Genomic DNA, 20,492 nt, shown 5'->3' with positions numbered 1-20,492 from the left:
ACTGAACTGAACTCTGAAAACTGGACTGACACAATTTCAATTTACTAGAACTTCTATGTTAAGCTGCGTTGACATGATCTACATTGTAAAAGCACTATAGAAATAAAGATGAATTGAATTGAATAGTAGTTTTACATTTTTGCATTAAACTACAGAATAACATAAATCTGTATGCTCTTTCCATCTAATCCAAATAATCAAAACAAAAGCCAAACCAAGTACAAAACACTAATGTTTATTAGTCATATATCCATAGTCAGGACAGAGTTCCACTTGAAGTAATTAATAAGCTTTTCATGCTGATATATACTGTAGGAAAAAGAAACCTGCAAATGTATACACAGCATGCAGTACAGTTATGTTGTCCATCGAACTGAATTCATGAATAAGATCCACATTAATCTGCATTTACAGACTATAGTTAACATGAAAACACAAAGCACAGGACGTTAAAAAAGTACCTTGTGAAATTATTAAAATATATATATATATACTTTCTCAGACGAATAAATGTTTACAAATGAACTATACCAATTACACAACTGGATAGAAAATGACGGAAAGCGCTTGCTGACGATGAAACAATGAAACTCTCAAACGACTAGCTTGAAAGCGTGAAGGGTGAGCCTGTCGGTGCCATTTACTTACATAGGAAATAGTCCATTTAACTTTGCATTTTGGCATCAAAAAACGGAATGTGACTTTGTCCTGAAATTAATAACAGTGATATATTGATGCATCGTACAACTTTAAGTCACCATAAAGCAATACACTGTACTAAGTCACAAAATGATAATGCACAATTTCAGGTTTTGTTGTGAGCCGAACTTGTGAGCACACTCCATCATAAGAAGATGCACAATTCTACTCACTACTCTAATGTCATTGCTAATTCTACAACACAAATTCAAGAACTTCTCAGTGAAATAATGGCATGGTGGCTGAAAAAAGAAAAACCCTGCTTGAGCATTTTTTTTTTTGTAAATCAGTGCAGTTGACCAAGTGTTGACAATAGGAGAGTTCACAATTCAAGCTGATGTTTTATTATTTTTGCAAATACTCTCCGTTAAATCTGTCCGCTCTGGGATTACTGTAGCGATTGATCTACTGTTATCTGATCCCAGGTCATATATTAAAGACAGACACGTTTACTCATGCTGTGCTTTTGTATGGTGGTATTAAAGAGTTTCTATTCATAATTCATATAGCACGCTGACACTGAGTAAATATTGCTTTTACCCACACGTTTGATTATGATATCTGAAGCACATACTGTTTTCACAATCAGGATTTTAAAGAACAGCATTTACAAAAACAAATCCAAGTCATAACTGATGGAGGGAGAGTTGGGAAAGATAGGTAGTTTGGCCTAACAGTAAAACTGTAGACAATAGGATGATCTTTGTTCATGTTAAAATATAAATTGTACATCACCAAAGTATACTAGATGATATATGCATTTCATTTCATTTTTTTGGTGAGATAAATATGATTGTGATCAAATTTGTAATGTTATTTGGGTTTATAAATGCTTACATTTTCACCTCGTTTTATTTATTTATTTTAAAATAAAAGCTCAATAATGTACATTCCTCCTTGAAAGTGTTACTAACAGACAGTGCTGGGTAGTAACTGATTACATGTAATCTGGATTGTGTAATCAAAATTTTAAAAACGTAATTGACCTCAAAATCAATATAGAACCTGATTCTTTGCTAGCCCTCTTTGGAGTATCCCTTGGACCTGATTTGACAGTCTGTGACAGCAAGGTTGTTGCCTTTACCTCAATTTTAGCCAGACGTGCCATTCTTCTAAAGTGGAAACACACTTCTACCCTACACATGACAAGTGGGTACAGGACATTTTTTACAGTAAAAGACTTACTCTATGGCTCACTAGATTCCTTTTATAAGACTTGGGATTCCTTTCTTGACTACATCTAAGGCTTGTCTATTACACCTGGTGCTTGAAACCTGTAACATTTACCATTTTATTAGAAGGCTTTTTCAAATTCATTATTTATTAATTCATCAATTTTATTTTCGGCTTAGTCCCTTTAATCTGGGGTCGCCACAGTGGAATGTAACACTAATTTATCCAGCATATGTTTTATGTAGCGAATGACCTTCCAGCTGCAACCCATCACTGGGAAACATCAATACAATACACACATCATTCACACACATACACTACAGACAATTTAGCTTAGCCAATTCATCAATAGCTCATTTCTTTGGACTTGTGGGGGAAACCAGAGCACCCAGAGGATAATTCATCATTACTATTAATTTAATTATTATTATTGTTTTAATTATTTTATTATTCTCTGATGTCATGTTCTTATGTATTTAATGTACTTAATTTGGTATTTATGTATTTATTTATTGTTGTTTTGTTAATTGAGTTAAAGAATGAGCGGTTAGGGGATGGGATTAACAATGGACAATACATTACTGTTAACCTCTTAATATTTAATTTGCAATGTCATACAAAAGACCAACAAAAAGGATTAAAATAAAAACATAATTGATTATATTACATTCTAAAATCAGATTACAGCCACTTTCTATGGATTACATGATTTCAAAGTATTCCTACAGTAGCAGTAAATTATTTACAATTTAATTCATTCATTTTCCTTAAGCTTAGTCTCTTATTAGGGGTCGCCACAACAGAATATGTTTTTTATTTTTTAATTTGATTTATTTTTGGCCTTTATTAGATAGGACAGTAATCAGACATGAAGCGAAGTGGGAGAGAGAGAGGGGGATAGGGTCGGGAAATGTTCTTGAACTGGGATTTGAACTCGAGACGCCCTGAAGTGCTACCGCACCATATGTCAGCGTGCTAATCACTAGGCTATTGTGCCGACTCGGGCATATGTTTTATGCAACTCAGAACTGGGAAAACTGGCATACACTTTCACATTCACACATTTTAGTTAATCCAATTCACCTATAGCGCTTGTCTGTGGACAGGGAGAACATGCAAACTCCACAGAGAAATGCCAAATGGTCCAGCCAGGACTCGAACCAGCAACCTTCTTGATGTGAGGCGGCAGTCCTAACTTTTTTAGCCTTTGTTTAATAATAATAACAATGCAGGATGGTCATGTAAAATCCTTTCAAATTCAGTTCTGAATAGTTATCCAAAAGTACTCAGAATACATTACCTACAATAAGTAACCTATATTATTTTACTGACTACAATTGTGATTAATAACAGACTACAATTCGTAAGTAATCTACCCAGCACTGGTTATGGATGTATGGTGTACATTATTTTGGAGCAATAATCTTTCGTTACATCATGGAGCTTGCGCTTTGGTTTTGTGGAAGATTTTAAGTGAACGAAAAGTGATATATTAGCATTTAATATTTAAAGCAGTCCTCTCGCCTCATTTCAGAGCCGTTTTTTGACCCCAAAACGTGCCCATGCCTGCTTATTTCATGCAATATATTATATTTGACTCTAGACACTTAAACATTTCACTGTGGATGGTGAAAGCATTGGGCTTAAATGTTGAAAACCCTGTTATGTTTTCACACTGGCAGCATCAATATTTTTAGACTAGTTGATGTTGTTCACTAATAAGATTTCACCTACTACACTAACCCATTTAAAGGCATTAAAATGTAAGATTATCTGCAATAAAATACTGAAAAGTAAGACAATAAAGGTGCATAATACAGCAGCATGTTTAAAAAACCTAACCAAAAAAAGCACCTTTACAAATTAAAATGTTTCATGAGTATATTATCAAGCTTGAATACTGCCAATGTTATTTAGCAAAGGGGAAAAAGCAGATAAAGAGATATGAATGGCTTATAGTGGTGGTGATTTTCCCTTATATTGATTTCATAAAAGATTGTTCATCTATAATTCGATCATTGGAATGCAGGACGTTATTTACTTGACAAGGCACTATTTTTTTGCTATTGAATTGCCGTCAAAGGGATGGGACAGCAGTCTGGGTGAATCACAGAGAGAAAAGCACGGATGAATAATGGAAGTACAAAGAGAGTGGGTGATAGGTGGAACGGAAAGAGGAAAAGAGAGAAAGAGAGAGAGAGAGAAATAAAGATGTAACCGGTGACTTTAGGACTGCATTTCCGCACGGAGCATCCAGGGAAACCAGCAACAGAACAGCAACCTGCTACAACACAAACAAATCAAGAAAGTAAAAGGTTGCTTAATCTTGCAACACAGTCAGGATGCATTATATATTCACAGCTGCAGCCAAACGGATGTGTTTGACAGTGGGACACAAGCCTACCTGGATATGGAACTTTCAGATGTTATGTCTTTCGGAGATCGCACCGCATTAAAATTACGCTTCGGTTGAGACACTGTGGAGAAGAGGAGGAATAATCATTGTAGTCATGCACCTGGGGCCATCATTTGGACATTCATGTGCATATTGTATGATACATATTGCATAATAAGTGCTATATACACATTTCCACATGCAATCATGCATAGATAATAAACATTATAGACACTGTATTTTTACATGACACAAAATGGAGTGCTAAATATGAGCTTTGGTGGCTATTGTGAGACTGTGAAAAACATGATGCTTTGTACTGTAAATGAGACAGGATCATGTTTTTCACATCAGAACTTATGGGTTCTAGATCAGAGTGTACTGATGGGCACATGCACCTTATCGTGGTACTTACTAGTCACCTGGTGGACTTTCTTCACTAGCGTCCCGTCTCCTTGGGGATCTTTGGGCCCTCCAATTCTACAAGATTAAATGATACTACAAATTATTTTTGAAGAATTTATCTGAACATTCAGAGTGACCCTGTAGTTAACCTTTTAAAATTTCCTTCTCATTTTACACCAGATGCTTTTGTTTTTGTTTGTTTGTTTTGCACTTTTAAAGCTATGTTAATTAAGAAACTCTATTATTATGCTTTAATAAATAGTGACACTCCACTGCAAATGCTAATCACTATACAGGAACACAGAAAGCCAATGGTCTACTCATGTGATTTAACCAAAAACAACAAAACAATCAGGTGAACGCTGTAGGAATTACAACAATTTGCAAATGTGCCTCCCACTTGTTAAGGGTCCAAAAGTAATTGGACAATTGGCTTCCAAACTGTTTCATGACCAGGTGTGTGTTATTCCCTCATTATCCCAATTACAATGAGCACATAAAAGGTCTGGAGTTTATTTAAAGTGTGCTATTTGCATTTGGAATCTGTTACTGTCAATTCTCAACATAAGATCCAAAGAGCTGTCACTATTAGTTGAGCAAGCCATCATTAGGCTGAAAAAACAAAACAGAGAGATAGCAAAAACATTAGGCAAGGTCGACTGTTTCTACAGAAGAAACAACTGTTTAGAACATTCTTAAAAAGAAAGAAAGCACCAGTGAGCTCAGCAACACCAAAAGACCCGAAAGACCACGGAAATAACTGTAGTGGATGACCAAAGAATTATTTCCCTGGTAAAGAAAACACCCTTCACAACAGTTGGCCAGAACAAGAACACTCACCAAGTCATAACTCACCAAGACTACACCAGAGTGAACACAGAAGGTTCACTACAAGATGTAAACCATTGGTGAACCTCAAAATAGGAAGGTCAGATTAGAATTCTAAAAAAAACCTTCACAGTGCTGGAACAACATCCCATGGACAGATGAAATCAAGATAAACTTGTACCAGAGTGATGGGAGGAGAAGAGTATGGAGAAGGAAAGGAACTGCTGACCCTAAGAAGTGAAGCATGATGTCATGGTGTGACCATGTATGGCTGTCAATGGAACTGGTTCCCTTGTGTTTATTGATAATGTGACTGCTAACAAAAGCAGCAGGATAAATTCTGAAGTGTTTCAGGCAATATTTTCTGCTCATATTAAGCCAAATGCTTTAGAACTCATTGGACGGCACTTCGCTTCACAAAAGAGTTTTTGAAGGGAAAAAAGTAGAATGTTAAGCAATGGCCAAGTCAATCACCTGATCTAAATCCGAATGAGCTTGCATTTCACTTGCTGAAGACAAAACTGAATGGAAAATGTCCCAAGAACAAGCAGGAACTGAAGACAGTTGCAGTAGAAGTCTGGCAGAGCACCACTAGAAATGAAACCCAGCGTCTGGTGATGTCTATGCATTCAAGAATTTAGGCTGTAATTGACAGCAAAGGATTTGCAACCAAGTATTAAAAAGTGAACATTTGATTTATGATTATTATTCTATCTAATTACTTTTAAACCCTTAACAAGTGGGAGGCACATTTGCAAACTGTTGTAATTCCTACAGCGTTTACCTGATCTGTATGTAAATACCCTCAAATTTAAGCTGAGAGTCTGCAGTTAAAGCACATCTTGTTCGTTTCATTTCAAATCCATTGTGTTGGTGTAAAGAGACAAAAATGTTAGAATTGTGTCGAGGACCTAACTGTATATTATAATATAGTTTTTATATATTTTTGTTATATATTTTGTTATGTTTTGTTTTAATATTTTGTATGCAACTTTTATTTATTCAGTTAGCTTTTGTGTTTAACCCTCAACATGGCCCAAATATAATATTTTTACATTGCAGTTTTGTTCCCCTCCTAAAAAAGAACATTTTCCCAATGTTTTTTATATATCTTTTACAGAATAAAACAGACATTGTTTAAATAAAGGTGAAATATTGGTATTAAAGAGATAATTTATCCAAGAATAGACATTCTGTTTTTTTTAATCAATTTTTTTTTTCATTTTCTCACTCTTCACTTGTTGCAAAAATGTCTGAGTTTCTTACTTCTGTTGAATACAAAATAAGTTATTTTAAAGAAAGCTAAAAACCAGTAACCATTGACTTACATAGTTTTTGCTTTTCCTGCAATGGATGTCAATGGTTACAGGCTTTCAGCTTTCTTCAGAATATCTTTCTTTGTGTTCAACAGAATAATACTTCATAAAGGTTTATAACCACTTAAGGGGTGAGTAAATAGAGAGTAAACTTATCTTTTCAACTATATCTTTAAGGTTCAAATGTATTTTTATTGCAGTTTTTCTAGTACATGTTGAAGGTTTTACCTCTGAACACGGGATGGTGGTGCAAAAACTCCATATTTGGGCAAACAGTGGAAGTAGCGTACTCCAAACACACTGCCATCATGCTTTCCGGTGGGCTGCTCCAGTTCGACACCAAACCAGTATCCTGAAAGCACAAACATTGTCCATCCAGCATTAGAAGTTTCATCACATATTAAAAAATGCCCATTTTCTACATTAATATGTAACATAAACACACCAGGAGCAAAGTCAGTCTTTCCGAAAAAGCGGACAATCCCTTGTTTTTGTCCTGCCACCAGCACCTGATCTCCAACCTCAACCTTCACTCCATCAGGATCCAAACTGACCCCGGACAGGGACTTCTTTCTTGGAGCTGTAAAAGAAGAAAATCAAATGCAAAGCTCAGACGACTAACTTTAGAAATAATCTATGTCTTTTATACAGCAAAAATATGTGACATGAAATGTAGATCTGACAACAATCTGACAAAAGAAAAAAGAAAATCACATACATATTTTATATGGATGGATACAGACATTATCACTCACTCTTTTCGCGATCTTTCTCTTTTTTCTCCTTCTTGATCTTGCCAGTTACGCGGGACAGATCCATGCGAGGGGTTTTTGGTGTGGAGGTGACTGAAGAAGGAGTCTGTTCAACAGCTTTGGTGATTTTTGATACAGGAGCAAAGATCCCTAAACAAAAACATAAATCAAATATTTATGCTCTTAATTTTTTACGGCAATTCTAAATTCAGAAAGATTATGAATATTAAATATACACTAACACACACCTTGCTTTGCGGAGCAGATAAAATAGCGGATTCCACCCACACTCCCGTCATTCTTGCCCTCCGGCTCGTCCAGCTCAAGACCGACCCACTGGCCACTAGCAAACTCAGTGGTACCACAAAAACGCAGTGTGCCAGTCTGCAGGAGAAAGGCAATAGTTTTAAATATATTCTCTATTTTCAACATAGAAATCTATGGAAGCCTATCTGTTTCCACCTCTGAATAAAAAAATTAAACATTTTACATAACTGTCACATAAAGTCAGAAATCTGAGATAAAAAGTCACAATTTCAAGTTATAAAGTCAGAATTCTGACTCACAAACTCACCTTTGTTTCGTCCAGCACCACACGGTCCCCAAGTTTGAGGCCGAGGGAGGAGAGCATGAGGTTTCCGGGGATGTTGTCGTAGTTGGGCAGGGTGGCTCGGGGGAGATTACAGCTGAGAGGAACTGCATCCAGCAGCAGCTGTTTCAGCTCTTTAGCCACCATTGCGGCCTCAGCTTTATCCAGACTCATGTCCATGGGGTCTGGGACAACCTCAGCAGGATCTTGACCTTTATCATTCTGTAACATGCAGATCATTTAAAGGGTTTATGACTTAAATGTGTTATGTAGATGTTTATGTTTCTCATCCACAAATAGATTTTTTCTCCCTAAACTAAAATGTCTCGATTGAATGTCTACATCACTGCTGTGCTGTGTATGTACAGTACTGTATATAACTGCATAATTCCATCAAAAGTCTATATGCAGAGAAATGAGGTTTAATTGTTGTTTAAGTGTCATGGAGGCACAGCTGCTGAATCTCAATTTGCATAATATCCTCATTAAATAGTAATCCAAAATACAATTAGTGTTGCCCAAATGATAGTATGTTTAAAAGAGTCACAGTGCTGTTTCTAGTAGAACACTCTCTTGATGGTGTTGTCTTAATGGACTTACCGGATGAAACTGCCAACAACACATTGTGAGGTTTACATTAATTCAATAAGAACTACAAACTAAGGTAAAAGTGATTTAAAAAAAAAAGACAAATGTAATAGATGTGATGGTTTTTAGATCAGGATTTTAACTTTGAAATTTAGACTACAACAAACTCTTTATTACCACAACCATTTTCAATGTTGATAATGAGAAAAAGTTTACCAAAGTAGCATATTAAAATGATTTCTAAAGGATTATGTATAATAAAGCTGAATAGCTTCGCAATTACAATAAAATGAATGCTATAAATTTGTTAAAAAATAATAATTTTGAAATAAATTTGTCATATTTATATATAACACTATTATTATTTTACTGTACTTTCCAACCTCAGTCTATATCTGCACATTGTTTAGATGCATAAATAAGATCATAACATAGTTTGGCTACTAATCTTAGCATTCTAAATAACAGGCTTACAAAGATGTCTGAGACATTGATTTAATATGAGCAGAGGGGATTTAAGGCAAAGCCAATTAGGCTGATTGCATTGAGGGAAGTTTAAATCATTCTGCTCACTCTGACAGCAGGGTTGGCTCCGTGCTCCAGCAGACACTTGACAGCACCCAGGCAGAGGTTTGAGGCAGCGATGTGGAGGGCTGTGCCATGACAAAAGTCACTGCAGGTGGAGTTAAGCACTGTGGAGAGAAGAAAAAGCAACAGACATGTTACACGACTCCTTACTTTTTTCATGGAAAATGCAAAGAGTTAATGATATTGACAAAAATTAAAAACAAATTTTGGGGATTTTTATAATTTAACAATATTTTCTGAGTTTTGTGTCTGTCTTTTGGCTGGTTTAGACTTTTCATGGATAAATAAGATACAACAGCCAGTAGGATTGTTGTCTTGATAAATTATTCATTGAGTCATTGATTCAAATAATTTATTTAAAATTCTGATTAATTTAAAACAAAAGAAATTTGTCTTTTTTAATGGATCATTGAATTATTGATTCAAATGATTGGTTCATAGGCTGATTCACAGAGAATGGAAAAACTGCAGTGTTTGTCTGAGAAACTGAGAAGTAGTTTTTAAAAATTATTTCTGTTGTCCAAACAGGAAAAAATAAATTGAGTCTAAAATATCACTCACTCAATATCTTCATATCGAAGTTGTTGAACTGTAGTATAAAAAATGATGACTGATAATAAAGCTTGTTTGGCATGCTATCCTGGGAGAGAGCCCTGAGCTCATAAGATCCTCGAGCCCTGGGCTCCCTTCCGTTAGCAGAGCGAGAGGGGAGTTTGAGCTAAGGTAGATCACGATAGACTCCCCCGACTTATTTCTGGCGACTGGTTTAGTGGGGACTGTGAGCTGTGACTCTTGCCGTGTCGCCCAATCCAAAAAGAAGGGAGAAAAGGGTGAGTGGGGGGATTCTTTCAGATCTATATATATATATATATAAATAAACAAAAACCCATACAGATTTATTTTGCTTTCAAAAACTTATTATAAGGCCATCCTAATATGCATTTTGGAAAGTGCCAGGCATACTCAATAATATTAAAACAACAATAATGATATGATATTATCATATACAAAAAATATTGCACACCCCTAAAAATGCTAATATAAAACTGACCACTACATATTTCCTGTAAAAAACACTTGACATTTTCTAAATTATCAAGCATCTTTTCATTTTCAACCGTAATTGTTATTATTGCGTATTATTGAGAATGTTGCTAGATGGTTTGAAAGAGCACCTGCCCAGTGAAAAGTTTAGATCATGCCACGAATACAAAAACAAACTCAACCACAGCTGTACGTCACCTTTTGGCTTGGAGGCTTTCAGCAAAATGCGAATCAGTTCTGGCACATCGAAGTAAGCGGCATAATGGAGGGCATTCATGTTAGTCCAGCGACTGCGCAGACTGACATCGGCTCCCTGAGCTAACAGCTGATTGGACAGCCGGAGCGCTGCCTCAGGGTCGCCTAAGAGGAAAACACATTATTACTACAGATTGCTTTCATTATGTTGTCAAGTGTAAAAATGCACAGCATGCAAGGTTTGAGCTTTTGAACGATTTACAGCAAGAAGTTGATCAAATTTTAATGACCTCAATTAGCGAGAATGTCACATTGGTATTATGGATTGTGACCTCCAAGCATAAACTCACCGACTCCGTGAGCCCCAGCTTTGCAGCAGTAGTGGAGTAGAGTCATGTCCGTCAGGCCATCGCGGTCATTGACGTGGCAGCCTCGCTTTAAAATCTGTAAGCGAGAGAACAGGAAAAGTTGATCAACACATGATGGACTTCCATGCATCTGGATCCCAGTTCATAACTAATGCAGACTCGCAGGCAATTATGGCTTAGAGTAGATGAAGCTTTTCCAAAGCAAATGGCCACTTTCAAAGCTGGACGAGGGCCATATTAGTGAAATGCACTCTAATGATGAAAAATTACATCAATTAATATTGATAATATGTGATAGAAAAAAAACGCTGAGTCATCCATACCATCATATTTTCTTAATGTACAGCAGCCATTTTGTGGAAACTTGGGAGATGATGTTTTTTGTATTTGTTTCATTTAATTTTACAGGGACAATGTACAACATAATATGATTTGCCAGAGTTAGCTACAAATCTGTAGTCCCAGGCAGGATGTTGTAACAAAATTACCAACATTAAATTAGAAAATAGTACAATACACATTTACAGTACATACATACAATTCATAACAGTCAATACGATTAGATCAAATCAGTGATTACATTTTTTATTTTATTTTTCTTAAGCCAAACTTTAAGCACAATTTTTTTTTAAATGTCTTGCTGATTGCTATTTTTCATCAAGAAATTAAAGTTAATTAGTTGAGAACAAAAGTCCAGTCAATTTTAATATTTTATTTGCACACCAAAAGAGAACAGATTTGTGTTACAATTTTGAATATAAACTTGTTTGGTTCTGGTTGGTTCTGGGAATGATTATTATTCCCTCGGTAAAAGCCAGCATAAATCAGCTGGTTTAAGCCACTAATGTCAGGATGGTTGTGAAACCTTATGAACTTTCTAACTTATGAAACCTCTTACTTTGATTACAGATTACAGTTCAGCCTCACCAGGGCAGATTGTGGTGGGCAGTGGGAGTTCAGAAAGATCTGACAGGTGGAGCTGATTTAGGGCAAAACCCAATGGGGAGATTAGTCAGATGAAGGAGGCTTATTACCGCTGCCATCAATCCCTGCTGCTCCACTTCCTCTAGGGATTCTTCCCTGTAGAATCTACAGTAACTTACAGGCAGCAGTTCGCCAGTAACTTACTTTAAATCAATTAAAGAAAAATGCTGTATTTACATTTACAGCACCATTTATTTAGCTGTAAATGTATTTACAGTACTGTGTATTTTTGCCGTAAAATATACAATAATTTTCACAATGCCACTTTAAAATACAGTAATTTTCTGCATAACTGTCCTACGGTTTAATACAGCTTATCTTACAGTTATTTACTGTACTGTAGATTTTTACTGTAAAATATACAGTAAATGTCAAAATGCAACTTTAAAATACAGTAACATACTGCATATGTATGAGAAGAGGATCGGTAAAATGAGGTACTGGATGAGATTTCAGAGGTACCGGATCCAAATTAAGCCCTGAGTAAAGGCTGATTTGCTCCGGCGCAGCCTGTGTGTGGACGCATACCCCTCGCTGTGGCTGTCGCCAACACTAACGCACACCTCTCATAAAAGTTAACTACTCGTCGCAACAACGCACACTTTTTAAAAAATTTGACTACATGTCGCAACAACTTGCCATATGCCGTGGCTGTCGCCGACACTAACGCACACCTCTCAAAAAATGTAACTACACATCACAACAACGGGTAGCACAAGCTCTGTTATTGGTCAGCTTGGTAGCGCTGACGAGTGTGGGTGGGACAAAGAGCCGGGCGAGGCCGATGGAGCCGTATAAACAAGTGTAGAGTCCCGTGAAGCTCCAGATGGAAAGTGTTATATTGTGTTTACCTTATGACTAAAGTTGTTGCACATCCCCCAGTTCCCGCTTCAAAATGAGCGAGTTTGAGCTACTTCTACATTAAGGTAGCGTTCAGAAAAAACAAAACACCAGCGAAGAAACTTGACACACAGGAACATAAAAACCTCACTACCAGCAAGTGTTTTGGAAGTGTTATTGCAGAGCAACACAAACCGTACGCAGAAGTATAAATGCACAACAACATGCAAGGCATGCACCGTGGGTCACACTGATCACTCTATGCAGAAGTATAAACCAGGCTTAACATACCGCATAACTGCCCTATGGTATACCACAGATCACATTACAGTTATTTACAGTACTGCTTATCTTTACTGTAAAATATACAGTAATTTTTATACTGCAACTTTAAAATTTATTATTAATTATTATTTACTAATTTACATACTGTACAAATATGTGGAATTACAGCTATTAGATTAACACTGGACAAATCACAAACATAAAAAAACTACTAAGCAATATATCTGTTTTAAGGTAATATGATTTAATGTATGTGATTTAGTTCAGAAGAAGTTAATGCATCATTACTGGGTGGAATAACCCTGATTTTCAGTTACAACAAATAAAAGCATTCGTTATAATGACCAACTGTCATACTTATAAATGTCAAGAAAAGCATTTTGATGAAATGTTATCAAACCTAATGTAATTAAAGTTGTAAAACATTTTACTCAATCCCATACCTAATAAATTCACTGAGAATTAAAATGTTTTGAAATAAATTTATAATTTGCGATATGATTTGATTGTGGTGCTGATAAATATCAGTGGATTTGTTATCTTAAAAGATATGAAGTTCTAATTGTAAATAACAAAATCACTAACATTTATCAGCACCACAGTCAAATTGTTTTGGCAATAGTTAATATAAAGCTAAATAACAGATTATTTTAAATGCCTGTACTTTGTCTTCACACACCTAAACGTAAATTATTGTAAATTAAAAAAATATATATATAAAAAAAGCACATTTGCTCAGACTTTCATAAAGCAGTTTTCAAAAATTAAAGAGAGTTTTCAACAAGTATAAAATCAACTCGTGGATTGGAAACCAAATGTATTCATCCATTAATCAATAGGTCATATTACAGAGAAATAACCACAGCTGAAAGAAACTCAATACATCTCTCTATGCCTTCAGACAAGGCATTTATTTATGGTTCCCCACCTTCTCTGTTCATTAAAAGAACAGTACACCTCAAATGAAAATTTCCTGTCTATTTAGTCACCCATAGGACATCCTACTGTATAACTACTGTATGACTTTCTTTCTTGAACCAAGTGAAAAGAAAGATTCAGAGATTCCATGGTTTTTGTTCATCTAAGTAAGGTAGAAGTTTTAACATGCATAGAAAACATTTAGAAAGCAAGAGAAATACTTCAAGCAAAGACTCACCTCATTGCCTATGATGTCGATCTTATGTTGAACTTGTGGAACCCATTGACGGATAATGGCAAACAGTTCTGGGATTGTTGTTCGAGGATCGGTCAGAATCTCCATGCAGGCCGGATCATTTGGATCAAAGAAGGTGAACGCTGAGACAGAAGCAAGTAAAAATCAGGATATTAATACAGGAATTTATTAGGTTTAAGCCAATAAAATGGTTGAAATTTGAAATTTAAACACAATTTTGTTTTACCATCAGCTACTGTAGTTCAGAATTTGTTCACTTTTTAAGGGAAAGTTCACCAAAAATGAAAGTTCTGTCATCATTTACTCTGACTTTACTTATTCCAAACCTGTTTAAGTTTCTTTTTTTTGTTGAACAAAAAAAAAAAAAGAAGATACTTTCAAGAACGCTGGAACATTAAAACCTCACAGGCTTTTAGCTTTTTTCAAAATATCTTCTTTTATGTGTAACAGGATAAACTTATGAAACTTAACTCAAAAGGTTTGGTACCACTTGAGGGTGAGTAAATAGTGAGTAAACTTTTATTTTTGTGTGAAATATGTTTAAAAGTAAAGGTTTTAAATGTTATTACTATATAGAAACCATTTTAGTCAACAGTTTTTAAAATGACAATATTTTCTAATTGTGAAGAACATTATAATAATTAAAATAACTTTTTCTAAGGCTGCACGATACTGGAAAATATGCTACATTTGAAACTGCTGTTGAGTATTGAGAAACTTATATTTCTAATGATATAACATTTCCCAAGAAAAAATTTTTTTATATAGACCTAATTAATTCTAGTTCAGACTAAAAACTGTTAAAGTGAGAACATTTAGTTTTTAAAACACTCTAAATAAGTGAAAACTAGTAAACCAGCAAATATTCTGACTCTGACTGACTGTTGTTATTTTCTTTTCTTGTCCACCATTAGTATTTTTTTAGCACTGTGTTTACCTTTGTGTCTCTCTAGCCAATAGCAGAACAGTAGCTACTGTGGAGGTGGAGGTAAATATAGTAAGGCACCATCTGATTGGTCAAATTTAGATAAACAACCAATGCATAAAATAAATGTAACTTATCACATGTCTGCAATATATATGACACATTCTGTTATCACAATATATTTATTATATTGCCATATATTTTGCAGCCTTACTTTTATTGCACAATAAAGATTTTTTTTTTTTTTTTGTGTGAAATGGAAAGGTTCTTTAAATGTAAACGGTTCTGCATGAAACCATTAATTCTAATAAAAAATTTTAAGTTCTCAAGAAAATATTCGAGAAACCCACCATAGTCCTTGGGCAGTGGAGCCTGGGCAGCAGGATGCACCATGGGCTTCTTGCGGGGCTCATGGACAGGGCTGACGAACTCAGAGGTCGGCTGAGCTTCTTCCACATCGGAAGTTTCCTCTTTAGTCATTCTGCTTATGTGATTGGGCCTGGACACAAATTTGCATAGCTAAAAATTATAACCATACACCTAGCAGTTTCATAACTTTCATAAAAAAAAAAGAGAGGACAATTCTCATAAAATATCTTTTCATAAGGCTGAAGAAACTCGACATTGTGAAAGCAAAGAGATTTCAACGTCTACATGAAGAACGATACAGATGTAAAACTGCACAGTAATACACTGTAAAAAGTTATTAGTTGACTTTACTTAAAAAAGAGAGTAAACTTGTTGCCTTATATATTTTAGGTAAACAAAGTATGTGCATAATTAAAAAAGTTAATTCCATGGGTTTACTGTCTTCTTTTTAAGTAAAATCAACTAGTTGCGTTTAAGGCAACGGGTTTACTCATTTTTTTAAAGTAAAGTAACTAATTGGTTTTTTTTTACATTGCAGGAATATGCAGGACTCAATCATGTAGCATGGACAGCAATTTCTTTGTTGATTGATCTGTAACCCGTAGTCTGTTATAATGACATTTAAAAAGGCTCTTAATATTCTTTAGCTTGATCATTGCTCAAAAACAAAATGAGAAGAATAACCGACAGGGAACATATGAGCATCACCGTTTCCCCTACAGATATCCCTCCCTGTGAGGCTCTAAGTATAGCAAGGAGTCTGACAGAGTGGATGAGTGACTCACTGCTTCCAGGGCTGTCTGCTAGAACAGAGGAGAGAGCGGACTTCACCAGTTTCTGTGCCATCTTACTGAGATTAACGCTGAATAGAAGTCATTGCAATTTACTTTGATGTCTCAGACAGACCCATAACTGTTTTCTGCTAGGTCAGCTATCAGAATTACTCACACTGCAGTACATTTCCGCTAAAAGTGAAATGAATGTTTACTGTTAATTTATTCACCCCCAAGCCATCCAATATGTAGATGAAATTGAACATTATTTACAACATTATTACCTTTAATCAACACTCACAGCAAACAGTCATGAACACATTCTCAACAATGAATGAAGCTTGAAATAATAAGAAAATATTAGGAAGAGACAGATTGTTTCACTTCATAAAGTGGGTATTTTGTTTTCCCTGTATATCTCCAAGTGTTGGTGACCATGGTCTTGCACTTCATGAATCACCAAGCAGCACAGTTGTGTGTAAAATCATATTTAATGTTGTACTGAAGAAAAGAACTATTCATTTAATCCATTATACGATAGCCAAAGTTGTTTTACATTCCGATATTAAAATAATTTGAAAGTGATCTTAAATATATTCTAAGCAGACACTGAGAAGCTGTTCAGCATAATTTTAAAGCAACTAATATAATATCTTATAATACTATAATAACAAAACAAATAATAATAATAATAATAATAATAATAATAATAATAATAATAACAACAATAATAATAATTGAACTTTACAGAATTGTTGACCACAGAGTCAGATAGTGAGCATCTTTAAAATCATCTTGACTACTGTATGCATTCATCTGTAATGAATATGATAAGTCATGATAACAAATGTTTTTTGTTACTTTAACTTATTTTAGCAAGTTAACCAGGTTTCAACTACATTTTCTGAGTTTTGCAAAGCTTAACTTAATCATTTCAGTCAAACTGTTTGATGTAGGTTGTGATAAGTACACATTTCTTATGATTAAAAAAGAGCAGATTTTTTTATTTACAGTGTATGGATTTTTTTCAAGAACTATATAAAAGGATTAGTACTGTCACCTCACAGCAAGAAGCTCACTGCTTCGAGCCCCGGCTGGGCCAGTTGGCATTTCTGTATGGAGTTTGCATGTTCTCCCCGTGTTCGTGTGGGCTTCCTCCGGGTGCTCCAGTTTTCCCCACAGTCCATAGACATGCACTATAGACCATTTCAATGTGGTCATGTCATTGACCCATGAACATTTCCAGCTTGTTATCAAACTATTTCATAACTGTAACAAGAGGCAACTCAATCATAACTTAATGTTAAAACAGCTATCATAACATTAGTTATCAATAGCCCCTTTCACAAACACAGACCTTTCCGGAAAATTACCTGCAATTTTCCGGAAAGGTCTGTATGTGTGAACAGGCCCATTTTAAAAATACTAAAAAATTTGTTTTGGCAATTTTCTGAAAAGAGAAGTTGTAACATTACAGGTAATTTGCCGGAATGTGTGAATGCAGAAGGAAGATTGCCAAAAAGAGCGCATTCATGTTTAGAACGCGCTGAAGTGAGACGAGTACTTTAACCAATAAGAACATTCAGACGCATTAACATCAGCACATATTATGTACAGTACCATCAACAAAAAGCTGACCCTTTCTGTGTTTACAAATAAACCGAAGCCATTTAGAGCTCATTTCTGGTTAATGATGTCAGAATTTACCTGTATAATGCATAATTGAATGGTCTTTTACTGAAAAAAAATCCGGAATGTTGTTGCCTGTGTGAACAGCGCTTTTTTGAATTTAACGGTAAAGTTGTTCCAGTAATTTTCAGGATATTTAATGGTATCTCTATGTGAATTAAGTGTAGAGTAGTTTTGGCTAATTAGTGGTCAATTTAAATATGAATAATTAAGCCTTCTTTCATAATTTGAGCCTGAAGAATTTTATCTATGTGACTCTGAAATTTCACTATGGGGACTGTCTTTTGACATGGTTGTTTAAGAAATTAAAAAAGCTACAAGGCATCAGAATTGTAAAACTGCCAAACATTCAACATGTCAGACACATTTTAATCACTGCAATGAAAATCTAATCATAGGCTAAATATTTGCAACGTATCCTTGGTTAGGCATATTTGATCTTTTTGACTATCAATATTTTAGATGCAATACGCAACCAAGTGAATATTGAAAATACACTGCATCTCAAATATATGATACTTACAGAAGCAGAATTTGAATTAAAAACCATATACAGTACAATCAAAATACAGTTCAAAATCTTCAAAATCCTGCACATTGTGATCCCTCATGATGCTTATTTTACAAAATGTCTATACACACTCAATCTGTTCTGAAAACTTATTCATCAGAGCAAAGATCAAAGAGAATATGAGCTTCAGTATCTCTCGCTCATTTTAATAATACATAATGTATTCCTCTAAAGGTTTTTAATTGCGTCTGGAATATGACAAGCTCACACATGAGCTGCTTGTTGTGCTGCTTTCAATGTCCATCTATTGCATCAGACTGGAGGAGATACTTATGATGTTTGCATTACAAAGATGTCAATTAAACAAACAGATCTCATTTGTGTGTTTTCCCACAATCCCTTCGACAAGAATTCAAATATTTTTGAACATTATCTTCATAACAGAATCATCATTTAGATATAGACTGGAAAGCTTTCTTAGTTTCTTAAAGGAAAACAGACTGTTTATTTTTCATAATGATATAATAACTGAGTATAGAGGCAGTAATTAATATCTATAGCCTACATGTTTATTTTACGAGGGTGGATTAAATAACGTTAATTTACACAGTACTAAAAAATATATTTAAAGCATATCTGAATAATTTCCTAAGCATCATTAGGCTTTCCACCAAAAAAGGGGCGTATTCAGAAATGAATCGTGCAGAAATGAAACTGTCACCGTCTTTAATTCCTCAATATTGAATTAATTCGTCGATTAATAATCCACAGTTGAATAAAAACGACCTCTCGTGTAAAAGCGAGCGCATTGTGTTCTCGTCTCCCCTTAAAAAGCATGTCAGTCTTGCCCTGTGTCAACAAGAAAACATGGACGCTCCATCACGCAGCACATGAAAAACAAGCAGGCTGTTTTTCTCTCGCGGAGAAACAAAATGGCCATTTAGATTTCGTCAACATCGTACTTGACTTATTTTATTCGCCTTACCTGACAACAAGCCTCGAAATCGCGATTTGGTTTCCTCTCTTTTGTGAGTCGTTGTTGTGCTATGGAGGATGGAGAGGATGCTGCGCCTTGTCCTTCTCTCTGCTTGCGTCACGGATGTGATTCACGGCTGGACCAGTCATGGGACCAGTCTCCACTCCGCATCTCCTCAACCAAACTTGACGTTCATTCTGAAAGAGCTTGCTAGTTGAGCCTTCAAAGTTTTTCCGTCACATTTGTCAAAGCTGGGTATATTTAAATACGGACGATAATAACATATGGATACTAAACATAAGCGTATCAATTATAGCTTAATTATTTAATGGCTGGGTAAGTATGTAAAATTATTTTCTGATAGAACCGCATTGCACTGGCGACAATAAACAATTCTAGTTCGTAAGGAACTTTAAAAGTCATGGTTAAAATCAGTGAACCACAATTTTGGGGATCGTGGAAATTCTTGGAGAAAATAAATAATAAATAGTTTAATTAATAATATAAAAAGATTAAAATAAATACTCAAATATTGTGTAAGGATAAACACAGCAAGAGAAAGAGAAACATAAACATAAACTTTGGAATTAACCTTTATAGTAGCCTACTTGGCAACACGGTATAGCTCAGTGGTTAGCACTGTCACCTCACAGCAAAAAGGTTGCTGGTTCGAGGCTCGGCTGGGTCAGTTAACATTTCTGTATGGCATTTGTATGTTCTCCCTGTGTTCGTGTCAGTTTCCAGATGCTCTGGTTTCGTCCACAGTCCAAAGACATGCAGTACAGGTAAACTGAATAAACTAAATTAGCTGTAGTGTAGTGGATGAGTGTGTATGGATGTTTTTCCATGTTGCAGGCTGAAGGGCATCTGCTGTGTTAGACATCTGCTGGATAAGTTAGCAGTTCATTCTGCTGTGGCGACCCCTGATGAATAAAGGGACTAGCCGAAGGAAAATGAATAAATGAATAGATTTATACAAAACAATAATTTAGACAAATATATAAATAAAAAGACAAATAGTCTAAT

The 20,492-nt window shown here is 35.2% G+C and overlaps 1 protein-coding gene across 2 annotated transcripts; it reads right to left on the bottom strand.

Annotated features, from left to right (window-relative positions):
- Positions 1-219: 219 nt before the first annotated feature.
- clip3 (CAP-GLY domain containing linker protein 3) lies at positions 220-19,593 on the bottom strand. 2 transcript variants are annotated; one of them, XM_087284269.1, is made up of 14 exons: positions 19,476-19,593; positions 15,499-15,647; positions 14,206-14,345; positions 10,923-11,016; positions 10,576-10,737; positions 9,319-9,437; positions 8,143-8,379; positions 7,817-7,952; positions 7,572-7,718; positions 7,262-7,396; positions 7,045-7,168; positions 4,683-4,747; positions 4,277-4,349; positions 220-4,156 (listed from the first exon to the last, which is right to left on the bottom strand). In XM_087284269.1, the coding sequence occupies exons 2-14, from the start codon at positions 15,626-15,628 to the stop codon at positions 4,099-4,101; spliced, it is 1,620 nt and encodes a 539-aa protein (XP_087140395.1). In that variant the 5' UTR covers positions 15,629-15,647; positions 19,476-19,593; the 3' UTR covers positions 220-4,098. The 2 variants fall into 2 exon arrangements, with proteins under 2 accessions (XP_087140395.1, XP_087140396.1); XM_087284270.1 differs by having other exon boundaries at positions 220-4,153.
- Positions 19,594-20,492: the final 899 nt, after the last annotated feature.

This window comes from Danio rerio, chromosome 15, assembly GCF_052040795.2.
Source record: "Danio rerio strain M-AB ecotype USA chromosome 15, GRCz13ab, whole genome shotgun sequence".
NCBI lineage: Eukaryota > Metazoa > Chordata > Actinopteri > Cypriniformes > Danionidae > Danio > Danio rerio.
This window is presented reverse-complemented; position numbering and strand designations above follow the sequence as displayed.